Below are 13,782 nucleotides of genomic sequence, written 5' to 3'. Positions count from 1 at the left end.
AGATGGGGAACCTATTTCCTTCCAGATAATATAGATGAAGTGCTTTCAACGTCCTAGAGAAACACTTCGTGTAGTAGAAAAAGACAAAGTATTAGTTAGCATTCTGTCCTTGAGGTTGTTGTCCGAACGCAACACTGCCCTAAGCTGACCACAAGTAACCAAGAGTAAAACTGCTAAAGGTAAAGTTTTGTGGTTGTTGTGCTTCATTTCAGTAATTGCTGGCTATCTCCCTGGGGGGGAAGAGTGTTGTGTGCACTGGGATAACAGGTTTATTTCTCTAGCTCTTTGGCAAGTTGTTTAATCTGATGTGAACAAGGACCTTGTCATTTAGTGACTGGCTAATTGAACAGGATGGGTTCAAAGGCAGATAAATTCAAGCTTACAGTGCCAGTTAATAAGAAGCTGATTAAGCGCTTTAGCTTTTGAAAGTATGAAAGTGTTTGTTGTTGTCATTGATAAAGTCCGTGGACTATTAAACTTTGGAATGTTTTTCTAGAACACAGGTTCTCATTATTTTTACAACAACATATTAAAATTCAGTTTATTACTCCACTCAAGTAATGGTCATCATATCATAGTTCTAATGCAGGCTGTAGAAATACAAAGAGACGCATAAGGTTAAACCAAACCATGGCTTCGTGCAAACAAGCAAAGGTGCAGGTTTCTGGACTGAATATTGCAGCTGCTTCACTCCTGTCCTGGTACTGCTGCTGCCCTGGAGGCTGAGCCATGGGCTGACTTAGTATTACATTGAACCCATACTCATGGTTTGTCTTGCTCTAACAAACCAGAAGTTGTAACCAATGTTTGTTCTTGGTTTACTGCTCATAGCTGGCCTGGGGGTGACAAACTATAAGTCCGGGTACATACACAACACTTAAGACAAGCCATGGCTTAGATGCCAGCTTCAGTGTTTACTCTGGGAGGCCTATCTGTTCAATTGTGCTAAGCCGTGGTTTGATTTAGTCTTGCATGCAAACTGGGGACAGCCATTCTGACAAGGAAATCTAACACATCCTTATTTGTTATAGGAGCAATGGCAATTTAGTTTTATGATGAACTAGTGCAAGAATTTATTTCGCTTTATGAAGAAATAATGCAAGAAACCAAGCACCACTGGGAAAATAACTCCTATGAAAGGAAAAGCAGTGTCAATGCAGCAGTTAAAATATTGCTTTGCCTGGCTTTGTTTTATTAACTGTGGATGTTGGAGCGGGGGAGTGAGAGTTAGCTGGTGCAGATATAATCTAATACCAACCCTTTACTAGAGTCATTGACACTGTGCTGAATGTTGAAGGCAGCACATTGAAGCTATTACTTAGTTGAAAGGGGGCAACACCTAGCTGATTATCCCGGTTCGTTAAATGTTACTTTCTTTTCAGAAGATCTGTTGAATACAGCCATGAAATGTGCAATGGAGTTGTTTAACCTTGCAATGTAACGATCAGAATTGTTACCCGACATCTAGAACCACTATCAGCTTAACATTCACCACTGTGTTAATAGATACATATTTCAGAAGTGACTGTTTGCCTAGAATTAAGGAGAAAAACCGGAAGATGAGATAGGATAGCAGGCAGGAAACAGAAGTAGCTACATCAGCTACATCACCAACGTGCTTTGCAGCATAGCTGGAGCTGATGGAAATTGTAATCCAAATCATTTGGAGCCCCCCCCCCCCCGGGTTGGTGTAGACTACTCTACTGGGCAAAAATACCCACAAAGTATGGGCCTGAGGACCAGATATCACTTCCATCTTTTTACACATTCCAGCATGTCAACATCCTTCTTAAATTGTGATGACACAGTACTCCACTGTGGTCTGACCAAGACAGAATAGAGTGGTGATATTACTTATTTTGATCTGGACACTATACTTCCATTGATGTAGCTTAGAATAGGGTTAGCTTTTTTTGCTGCTACATCACACTTTTGACTCTTGTTAAGCTTGTGGTCTACTGTCCCCTAGTTTTCTACAATTAAGTTTACAAAAAGCGCTAGTCTATAAATACTATAGAGTTCCTGACCCCAAATAATATCTGTGCTAGTCGTGGTGGCCTTCCCTACCTGATCACCTGGAAGCAATTTTTACTTGCTACATATTATTAGATGAGTAATTGTTTAAAAGTTTGAAATAAAATATGTGTGCATATTTGTCAGGTCTGATACGATAGTTTAAGAGCAACTTCTCTGTTTTGGTCTCTTAAGCAGTGTTAAGAAACTGGGATAGAAAAGCTAGAAGCCAAATGGCTTCTGGGACCTGGGTTGTGGGCACCAAATTTCTAGTCGTCATGTTTTTTTTTTTTGGGGGGGGGGAATCGGCAACACTTTTTTATTTATTATTTTGATAAGCATGGATTAATACGCAATTCACATCAGTGACACATTGTTGATATTATATTTTTAGCAGAAATTTTTAATACATTTTCGATTGGGTGTTTACAATAAAAATATTGGTACCTTAGTTTTCAAAGCACTCTACACTTTATTGTTAAATTCCGTAACATATTGTGTCTATCCTTAACATATACTTTGAGGCTTCAAAACACATACATTTCAGTAATACTTGAGTGTTAGCCAGGCACAAAAAAAATGGCACCCAGACTTTTTGAGGTGCTTGCAAATGGAGAATCTTTAGGTGCGAAATGTGCCCTGTTAATTTCAAACCCTGCTCTTAAGTGCAGAGTCCTCCCCCCCCCCCCCCGGAATAAAAGACATGGTCCTAGTGAAAGTGATATGCAAGTTTTGGGCCTGCTTTAGATACTCAGTGGTTACAGTCTGGCAGCTTTGAACATGCAGGCTTCTGTAACCATGGTTTCACACCTAGACGTCACCTAGTTAATCCAATTTTTTTATTCCCATTTCATTTTGTGATAAGCTCCTATTGCCTTTTCCCCAGTCATATGTGCCTTGTGTAATCCTTAGTTGATTTCTGATTGCTCAAAGCACCCCCTCCCGCCCGCACATTGCACTGAATGCATTCTGTTCATCATATTCTTGCTTCTATATCAGCCACTCAGGCAAAAGGGAGTTTGCAGGCATCACTGATCACCTGGTTGTCAGGTCTTGCTTAGCACCTTGCAAAGCATTGTGGGTAATAATAGTATTTTGAAAGGGGCTTCTCAAGGCCAGACAGTCAGGTTACGTCGGAGGATTGGCTGGTGGGTGGCTCTGTCGTGAGAGGTGGGGGGGAAGTGATAGACCCAGTTCACCCACACCTGATATGAAGAATAGTTGCAGTACGTAGTGGCTTTTTTATTGAGAATAGTTTGTACAACTTTCTAGCGTGGAGTTTTCTTCAGGCAGCTAAGTCCTGGTGTGTCTTAAATCAGAATTAGGCCAAATTCCTTATCTCTCAGAATGGATAACAAAGGTAGAAAATTATGTATTGTTTGCCACAAACATTGGCAACTTCATTTCCCCCCATTTTCTAGCTAATGAAAGAGAGAGCATATGCTATATTTGCACTGTTCGAGCTTGAACCCAAAATAGTCTCATTTTGTATATTTTCCTCCCCCTTTCCCTTGTTGAGAATCAATCCTAGCTTTTTTCCTTACTTATCAACAAAATCGCATATACTTTTCATAGAATTTCTTACTGTGCTCAGCTAACTAGGGTTGCCATATTTCAAAAAGTGAAAAATTGGACACAAAAGTGGTTGGACCTTTTTTTTTTTTTGCAAACCTGCTATTTTTTAAGGAAAGCTGTTTTTAATGAAAACTGCCGACATGGGTTGCTGTACGTCTGGATTTTCCCAGCTAGTTTTCGCCTGGACATTGCTTCTGACTGCAGTACTCCAGGTATGTCCTGGAAATTCCAGATGTATGGCAACCCTAGCATTGACTGCAATGCTGAACTTTGTCTGAAGGACATTTTAAGCATAGGTAACTGCATATTGTCTTGCAGCCATCATTCTTTGTAAGTAAGTAGAGCTGCGGAGGTGATGGCACTTGAGTAATATCAAAAGAGTCTTCGAAAACATGCTGCTCCTGCTTCTACTAGCTCACCTTTGTGGAGCCCGAGGGAGGCTGCCCAGCAATTTCTGACTACAGTTGAACAGCTCCTTCCAGGACCTCTTACAGTATAAAGTAGTGTGCCTTCTTCTGTGTTTTCCTTGCATTCAGTCAGCAAAAGTACTTAGTGAGCGAGACTAAAATGGGACTGATAAACCAGTGCTTCTTAACCTGTTTAGGGACACGATGTGTCTTTCACATGTTTGCACTTTGTTCCTTCTTGTTTTTGTTTCTCAACACATGCTTCTGTTGTCACATACTAAAATTATTTGAAAAGACTGTTGCACAACATTTCAGGCACTTTCCTAAGCGAGTGGTTGACACATGGATATAGCGTTGCACATTGTTTGTTTTGTAATTTTGAATTCCGTTCAGAAGTTCTAAAGTTAGATTGCTTGCACTGAATTTGCCCTTAGCAAAGGGCTTGTTAGTGTAATCAGAGATGCTGAAGTTTGCTTTAGAATTTCAGCTGATGGTTGTTTCCCAGTAACCCTCTTTTCAAGTTAGCCATAACAGTGTGTTTGACCTTTTTGCTGTATTTGGAACACTCTGTGATTATTTTGAATGCTGAAAAATACTGTTTACGTCAGGAAGAGATATATATGTTCACTTAGGCCAATTAGCACAGGCTAGGGACTCCTGAAAGAATAATAAGTGTATTGGTTGCAATCAAAAGTTTTTAAGTGGATTAAATCCATTTATCAGTGCTGCTGCCTGTTTTCTACCCTGCTTTTATAGGATTGAGAAAAACTGAAAAGATGACTCAAGGGGAAACCTTTGGCTTTACAGAAATATAAGAATAAACATGTAGAACTGATAGCAAGGATTAGGAATGTGTTCGATTTCTAAGCATCTCTTCTGATAAAAGTAAAATGTAGCTTTGTACAGTTCATCCAGTTAGGCAGGCTTTTTTTGCTGGGAAAACATCAAGTTGTGTCAACCAAAAAAACCAAAAACCAAAAGAAAACCGCAGTGGGAACTACAGTATGTTCATATCCTGTCTAAAAAAAACACAGCTGTTTCCTAAATGGACTTAATTATAACCTGAACTTTTACTTGGCATGATTACCAAGTATATATTTTTATTTTCAGTATGTATGACCAACTGCCCTACGCTGATTGTTATGGTTGGGCTCCCAGCAAGAGGGAAGACCTACATCTCAAAGAAATTGACACGCTACTTAAACTGGATTGGAGTACCCACAAAAGGTGATTGCCTTTTTCTTCGTATGGTACAGATTTTGTTGGGAGTAGGTTGCTTAAAATTATTTTGTTAACTTTAATATTATGATTATTTTTAATAGTGCTATCTGGGTGCACGACACTTTGGGGCAAACCATGTTCATCTCTTGACTAATTCCCCTGTGGCCCCCAGCTGATTCTCTCCTCCCCCCCCCCCCCCATTGAGCTGGTTGACATTGGGAACAGCTGAGGAGTGCAGCGATTGGTGTGCTCTTCAGAAGTTTCCAGCACTAAAAAGCTGGGCAGTGGGAGGGATGTGATGAATCCCTGAAATCCCACCAAGTTCTTTCTTCCCCCTTCCCAATTGTCCAGTTGATTGGTGCTGGGAAGATCTGAGGAGTCTTCTGATTGGACCACTTGCAGAGGGTAATCAACATGTTAGTTTGAGAAGGGAAGGGAATGAGTTATTTTCATAACCCAAGGGCACCCATGCAAAAGCATAAAACCCAAATGAGTTTCATCAACAAACAGTTTCATCTGTTCTGTTTTTATTTTCCTTAAATTTTGAACTTGTCATGCAGCCCAGTCTTATGATGACCACTGAGGGAAGGGGGAACTTCCCTCTCATTAGTACGGCTTGTCATATGGCTGTGTTGCTTAAAATCAGCCTGGTGGTTTATGTATTACCGTCTAAAGTTGAGCTGTTGCTGATTTGTTCTTAGATGAACATTATATTGACAAGAATCTAGAAAGTTACTGAGGTTGCTAGGAATTGTTAACGTTTGCTACAGGTCAGCAAGTGTTATGTATTTTATTACTTTGTGGATCCAAAGGTTACCTTACCTGTAGGCTGATTCATACACTCCCAAGGCACAATATTATCCATATCAGAATATAAGTTGGTTTAGAAAAACAGAACGTTATTTACTGTTTTCATCTGCAAACTCATTCTGAGTAAAGGCAGCCAGGCTTCAACTAAACTACCAAGACCTTGTGTCAACGCATTGGTCTACACGCGAAGCCTTTCATACAGTGGGAATCCTGAGGGTTGTGAATCATGCAGCCTACAGGTGTTAGCCTATGAGACTCGCAACATGAGGCTGTTCTCACAGGGCTTGCTCCTAGGTATGCACACAGGGCTGCAACCTAATACAATGGGAAGCAAGAACCAACATGCATTATCTAGTTGCACTCCTTACAAAACCCTGTAAGGTCAATCTGTATTATTTTAAAATAATTTTTATTAGGTTTTTACACTTTTTATAAACAAACACACAACGAAAACAAAACAAATATATTCTCAAAGCCTTATTTCCTTGACCTTATTCCCCAGACTCCCCCCCACCCCCTCTTCATACATCCCTATTCCCAAAATTAATTCAGCAAGTTTTAGTTTCTTCTCTTAACCTATAATTAATATTTTTAATCTATCTCTTCCTAATTAACCCCATTTCTCTTATCCCCAATTCTTATAAACATTTAGATTCTTTCCTAAGGTCGGCCTAAGTTCCCTTCCACAGATTTCCCATTTTTAAATGTAGGCCCTTTTCACCCAACCCAAAGTTCATCATCGTTCTTGCCCTTCTGCTTCCCCCTCCCCCCTTCCCAGGTACTGGTCCCTTTTCAAATAAAAGTCCACCATAGTTTTTAGCCCGGATTTCTCACGTCCGAGGCTTTTAAATCTCTTTCTGTTCCTCTCCGCCGATTTTGTTGGAAGTCTCTTATATCAATCCTAAAATCTCGAAGCAGTCCATTCTCCATCACTCCAATTCTCCTTCCCTCCACGATACTTGGTAACAACTGCTGCCAAAAATCAGCCAATCTTTCGTATTCAAAAGGGAGGCCCCAATCATATTTCTTGTGTCCTTTTAGTTCCTGTAGTCCCGATACTTCAGGGGCTCCCTCCTTCATCTTTAACATCTTTTGCAGGGTTGTAATCCAAGTGATCCAAGTATCCTTTCCCTCAAAGTCCACCATTGTGGGCCTTTTGTTGGTATTTTCCAATTGTTCATTCTCCTCTCCTTGCTCTCTCTCCGCTTCTTGAGATATTGCTTCTGTTTTGGCTGCAGATTCTTTTTCTGTTGGATCCTTCATGCATTCAGCAGAGTTGTTTGTTCCTGAAGTCAAGGTCATTAATTGTTTAGTCATACTCAGACTCTGCTCTTGCAGAATTCCCACAAGAAAGAACATCCTGTTTATCTCTGCCTGTAATTTTCCTTCTGCAGCCATTGTAGTAGCTTTGGAATCCCCCTAGAGGGATTCTGGTTACTTTTTAAACTTTTCCCAACAGTCCAAACCTTTTTATGTTTCTTTCTATCAAGTCTCCAACAACTTTGTTTCAATTTAACTTTTAGCTCAGAGAGATATCAATTAACAATCTTTCAATCTGTCCATTTGACAGCTCTTTTGACAGCTGTCAAACTCCTTATTCTTCTTCACCAGACTCAAACACAGGACTCTCCCTGGTCCCTGGGGGGGGGGGAATTTTATCAGACAAAAAAGAGAAAAAACATTCTCCTCACTCTCCAGCAGAACACTCTTTTGTTAAATCGTGGAAGATAGTTTCTTTTGTAGTATATAAAAGTATCTTTTCCGCCTTAGTTCTCTCGACCTTGCTTGAAAATTGTCTGTAATTAGGGGGGGTGCGGACTCCCTTTTAACACACCCTCCGGTCGTCTCGAATTCAAAAGGAAAATTTCTTAAAGTCGAATTCCGTTTACTCACGGGTTAGTTCTTTCAGTCCAAATTTTCAGGGAGGAAGTCAGCGCTCTCCGGTCGTGGCTCGCGGCTTCGCTCCACAGAGGTGTCGATCGACTCACAGCGCCACACCACCCTCCGTACCCTTTCGGGGGTCGGGGGGGTGCTTAAGGCGCCCACCAAGTCTTCCAGTTCGTAGGCTTCAGCGCCTACGGTTTCTGCGGGTCCCCGCGTCGCCGGCGCGGCAAAACCCAACCTCCGTGGGGCCGATTCCCTCCGCAGCTCGGAGGGGATCCGCCATTTCCAGATCGCGCTAACCCGGAAGTCCAGGTCAATCTGTATTATTGCCTTCCTATATTGCACATGATTTGAAGCAGAGAGGTTGTAGCCACCTGTTGAGTACATGGCACAGGTGAGATTGAAACCAGGGCGGGGGTAGGGTTCCTGATTCGTAGGAGCAGGATTGATGCTATTCTATGCTATGCTGGCTCATCTATACATCATAGGATGTTGTTAAAGCCAAGTTTCTTGATTTTTTCCCATGCAGAATTTAATGTTGGTCAGTATCGGCGAGACTTGGTAAAAACATACAAGTCTTTTGAGTTCTTCCTGCCAGACAATGAAGAAGGCCTGAAAATCCGAAAGTAAGTTTGTAATGTGTCTTTTTCCTTTTGCTTCACAGTGTTGCTTTGATCTGCAGGAATGTTTCGTGTTTTCAGCATTTGAGGCAGCTGCTACCAGCTCTTATCAATTCAAGGAAAGGGACCCTACAATGGCTCAAATTATTGACCAGCCCTAAGGGTTGCATTCCTCATACAGATTATAATCTTAGTACTACTATACTAGCTTTATGGTCTGAAAGAAAATGTTTAACTTGTTTCTACATTTTTAAAGTGTGTGTCTTGGATGTAAAATAGGTTAATTGATTCCGAAATTTTGTATTTTGCTTTTAAGCATGCTGTAGACAAAGTAAGTGCCATGTATATTTAATGATGCATTTTTTTCGGGAATATAATTGTTATATTATCTCTTCTTTTTAAGACAGTGTGCCTTAGCAGCACTGAATGATGTTCGGCGATACCTTTGTGAAGAAAATGGGCATGTGGCAGTAAGTGTTTCTCTCACCCCTTTGCAAAAAACAACAACACCCCAAACCATTAACTAGTTGCATTTTCTGACATTAGTTACTGACACCACAGTTCTAAATGCAAAATTAATATTGCAATATTGTTCAGACCAGTGGGGGTTTAATTATTGATTCCATACTAGATGGAGATTAGGATGACATGTTTATGAATTATAATGGAAAGGTGGGGGGGAGACCAAGTTAGGACCATGAACTTCTTCTCATAAATTCTGCTTTAGGAAGTATCTCTCCTGTTTGAAATATGATGTTAAGTTTCTGGTGCAGTAAATGTTCAACAGAATTTGCAGTGTTTCCATTTTTCTCCTCCTCTTGCTTTTTGAATTCCAGGGAGACGTGTAGTGTACAGTTTGTGCTGCATAGAGTTTGTGATGTTGACATAGACCTTGCATGATTTTTCTAAGAACAGAAAGAAATGATAACCCAGTAGCCATCCTTGACCCTCATTCATGCAGCTGATTCCCCCCCCCCCCTGTTGATGAACTTGTGTCTTTGCTACTTACTGGAAAACACTGGTTTCCTTATTTTAATCTTTAAATTTGCCCCTCAGTTTTCTAGCCTGTAATGTTTGTTTGCATGGTTTTGTTGAAAAAGCTTCTTGAAAGCATGTTGTGGTGTTACACAAGGACAAGGATGAAATGTGTGGGAAGGCATAGCATACCAGGAAAGAAGAAGAATTCCCCACATATTTCATACTTACCATTGTTCATTGTTCAGAAATGATCGGTTCCAGTCCACTTACATAATAGCAGTTTTCAAAAGCTTTAAATCCAGCGTTCAAATGCTATGAATCAAATCTTAGTCAAACCCACTGGAAGTTCTTAATTGTCTAGTCCAACATTTGTGATCTCCTGGCAAATGACCTGAACTGTGAGGACTAAATGATAAACCTGATTTGATGTCTCAGTATATACTTGTGGTTAGTGGTACAAAACTGTTGAGTTTATTGCACAAAACAACAAAAAGCGAGCATGAATTTTTTGGGGGAAGTGATACCAAATTTGGGGGTTTGCATTGGGCTATTTGGACTGCCTCCTATCCTTGTTCCATGAAGTGAACCAAGAATAAACTTTGTACCTCTGTGTTTAAACATGTATGTTTCACAGAGCCAGTAGCCTGAATTTGCTAAGTGCTTGTATTTCATTTTTACAGTTACATGTAAAAAGTTTGGTGGGGAAAGAGTAGTTTGTGACAAATCTGTTCTCTTTGGTTGCTGTTACATGAGATCTACTCCTTCCAGGTTGTACCTGTCTATTTCCTAATATAGCATTTATTTTTCCTTTAGGTTTTTGATGCCACAAACACAACAAGGGAACGCAGAGAAACCATCTATAAGTTTGGGGAGGAAAATGGGTATAAGGTGAGTTAAGAGCCAAGATGTTTGAAATGACTCGTATAGGAGAGTGCAGACTGATGCTTTGTTCTCAATACACGATGGCATTGACTGGAACTTCATGTGATATTTTCCAGTAGCAGTTTTGTGGAATAAGTATCGCCTCCATTAAACCATACTAATTGCATCTCCTAATGTGTAGTTAATCAGTAGTCCTGTTTGCTGATAATGGGTCCTACTGTGCTAATGGTTACTGCCATTGACTGGGAGACAGGATTCTGAGACCCTGTTCTAGGATTTCAGACAGTGGGCTGGAATAAACTGTCTTTCTCCTTAGCATATAATAGTTGTCTTATTAGCATTTAACTCCCTTGTCAATACAGCTTCTCTGTGGGTGGATTGCTTTATGGGGGAGCATGCAGTTGCAATGCAGGTGGCGGGATGAAACTGCAGGGCTGCCTTCCCAACACAGGCACCTCTTCTCCTTACCTTGACAGAGCTGGATGGAGGTGGTAATGTGGTTGGGGCTGTGCAACACCCACCCACTCCACCCGTGGTGCTTCCGCTTTGTCCAGTGAAGCAACAATGATGCCAGTATTCCAAAGGGCATCTCTGTGACTCTGCCTCACCCCACACACCACTACTGGGGCGTGTATTCTTTGTTCATCCTCCCAAAGACACCTTGCATAGAGTTCAACTCAAAAGCATCTATGTTTGTTAACAGTTTGTAATACTGCAGATAAGTATTCTGCATTAATACTTTTATTTCCTGGTAGGAACAGCCTTTTTATACACCTCTTATTTTACTTTCTGTGTCTGTTTTGTCTTTGCTGCTGGCAAATCAACAGTGCTGCTTCTTCTGCAGACTTCACTAACACAGAAGTAGTATGGTGTGTCAACACCCCAGGCTTCTACTTTGTGCTGCAATTTTGGAAAGAAGCTGTACTTTTTGATCAGAGGTTATGTCAGGCTACAGTAAGGCTTCGCTACTGTGCCGTAGGCTCTAAGCCAGTGTGCCGCCTGACTCCCTTTCAATGACTTGCCCTCTTAATTTGCAACTGCTTCATTAACACTATGCTGTTTGGAGGTGCCCAAAAGTAACAGGGGAAATGCATAAAGTTTGATCTCTGATGGGATGTTCAGCAGCTTGCAGAAGGCGTATTTAAAGGCAAAACATACGGTAGTTTGTAAGACTAAATATGCTGCTGACTACACAAGCCTGCATTTGCAGTATTAGCCACTGGATCTGTTCTAACCCTTTCCCTCTTTTGTCACTTCCATAATTGTTTGTTCCTGTTTGGCTCAAAGACTTTCTTCGTGGAGTCAGTATGTGTTGATCCAGAAGTCATTGCTGCAAATATTGTGGTGAGTATCAACTTCTGCTTTTAAAAGAAGGAAAAGATTTTGTGTCTCAATATAATTTCCAAAATCAGTCACATGGTACAGCTGCTTCCTTTTACCCTTCTCCATTTTATCTACTTTTATACAATCCTTTGGATTTATGGATTGCACACACAATCTGTTTCTGCAATTTTCTGTTGAAGATTGCAATTGAAGGCATTTGGCCCACAATGCATCCTGCGTTCCTCTTCCTGGCAAATCTTTCACATCGTTAGATGCAAGGCTTTGTCAGAATTGTTTTGAACAAAAGCTCTTGCAATGACAACTCCAGTTTCTTCATAATCATGATCTTTTTTTTAAAGGAAGTTTCAAGATATGTTTTATTTGAAAAAACCTAACTTACAAGCAGGCAACCATTTTTTCCTTGCAATACAGGTTACACGTGATGTTTGCTGTTGTGCAAATTTGTTATCTTAGCTTCTATTAGACCGTATCGGAGTACTGGTCCATCCAGCTACATATTATCCACACTGACAGGCAACCTGTCCCCAAGGTTTCCAACAAAAGTCTTTCCCTGTCCTACCTGGTGATGCCAAGGATTGAAGTTGGTCTGTTCTCCATAAGAGCAGCCTGCTTGATCAGGCCAGTGGGCTATCTAGTCTAGGATTCGGTTATCACTGTGGTCAAGCAAATGCCTGCAGGAAGCCTGCAAGCAGGACCTAAGCTCATTAGCACTCTCCACATCTGTGGTGTCTGGTATTCAGAAGCATACTGCCTCTTGACAGTGGAAGTCAAACATGGCGGCCAGTGTTTGTAGCCATGATTGCCTCTATGAATTTGTCTAATCCTCTCTTAAGGATGACGACCAGCACTGCCTCTTGTAGGAACAGATTCCATAGTTTAACTATCTTCTGTGTGAAGAAATACTTCCTTTTGTCTCTCCTGAGTCTTCTGACATCAGTAACATTGGATGTTGCAGCCTTCTGGTGTTATGAGAGAGGGAGAAGAACTTTTGTTTATTCACTTCCTCCACACTATATGCATACACTTTGTACACTTCTATCATGTCACTCCTGACTTCTCTTTTTCTAAACTGAAAACCCTTAAATTTTATTGTATATTGTTAACTGCTGATTTTATTTAAGTTTTGTAAAAAGAATTCGATAACTTAACACTGACTTTTATTGATGCTTTAATTTTATGTAAACTGCTTAGAAGAGGTTTTTTTTAATAGATAAGCGGTATACAAATTTCATTGAATAGGCAAGAGTAATTTTTTTAAATAAAAAAGAATCCCATACTTTCTTTCTCAATCAGCAAGTGAAGCTGGGAAGTCCTGATTATGTTGACTGTGGTAGCGATGAAGCTGCAGAAGACTTCATGAAAAGAATTGAGTGTTACAAGAATTCATACGAGACGCTAGATGAAAATCTAGACAAGTAAGTCGCCACAAGTCTCCGTGATGCTTTGTTTACCTTCAGAATCTTAATTCTGACTATGTGTGGCTTAATTCTCACTGGTGTGATTAAATCTATGCCTATTTGGGATTTTCCGCTTCAGATTGTAGGTGGGGCTCACTCGATTCGAATTCTCATCCATGCCTAAAAAAAATCATTAGTTGCACTTGGAATACTAGGAGGGGAAAATAATCTAGTCCAGCTTTCTTCTTGACATTTTAGTTTTCTACATGTAGGGATATATTTTTCCATGGGGACACACTCAGTTATAGGAGCCCAGTTCTGCGATCTTAAAGTGCTGCCAAGACACAGGTTTATCCCCTCACTGGAACAAAAAATTAGAGAGACAGCCACCTTCTAACAACCTTATGCTTACCATGGAAAGTCACCTATGTCCTGTTGGTCCAGATTGTGGAGATCACACAATAATAATGATTTTACACACCCACACCCCTATTGCTGTCTAGTGGCAACAGGAAGCATTCCTCAGTATCAGGAAAAATATACAAAGTGCCCATGCCACACTTACTATCATTTCACCGAAATTGCTTAGAAGTTGCTTGCACGGTTGCCCAATAACCTTCTTTCTAGGTGGGTTAGAACCTTTAAAAAAAG

At 40.6% G+C, this 13,782-nt stretch overlaps 1 protein-coding gene across 5 annotated transcripts in view; it reads left to right on the top strand.

The window, feature by feature from the left end:
• The window catches only part of PFKFB4 (6-phosphofructo-2-kinase/fructose-2,6-biphosphatase 4), a 70,937-nt gene that overhangs the window by 34,561 nt on the left and 22,594 nt on the right, over positions 1-13,782 (top strand). For all 5 annotated transcript variants that reach the window (XM_077924808.1, XM_028718828.2, XM_028718829.2 and 2 more), the window contains exons 2-7: positions 5,106-5,222; positions 8,440-8,536; positions 8,934-9,000; positions 10,322-10,396; positions 11,678-11,734; positions 13,028-13,149. In XM_077924808.1, the coding sequence (XP_077780934.1) occupies positions 5,106-5,222; positions 8,440-8,536; positions 8,934-9,000; positions 10,322-10,396; positions 11,678-11,734; positions 13,028-13,149 (535 nt within the window). The remainder of the gene's footprint in view (positions 1-5,105; positions 5,223-8,439; positions 8,537-8,933; positions 9,001-10,321; positions 10,397-11,677; positions 11,735-13,027; positions 13,150-13,782) is intronic.

This window comes from Podarcis muralis, chromosome 2 (assembly GCF_964188315.1).
Source record: "Podarcis muralis chromosome 2, rPodMur119.hap1.1, whole genome shotgun sequence".
Taxonomy (NCBI): Eukaryota; Metazoa; Chordata; class Lepidosauria; order Squamata; family Lacertidae; genus Podarcis; species Podarcis muralis.
The sequence above is the reverse complement of the archived record's forward strand: the minus strand, read 5'-3'. Positions and strand labels throughout refer to the sequence as shown.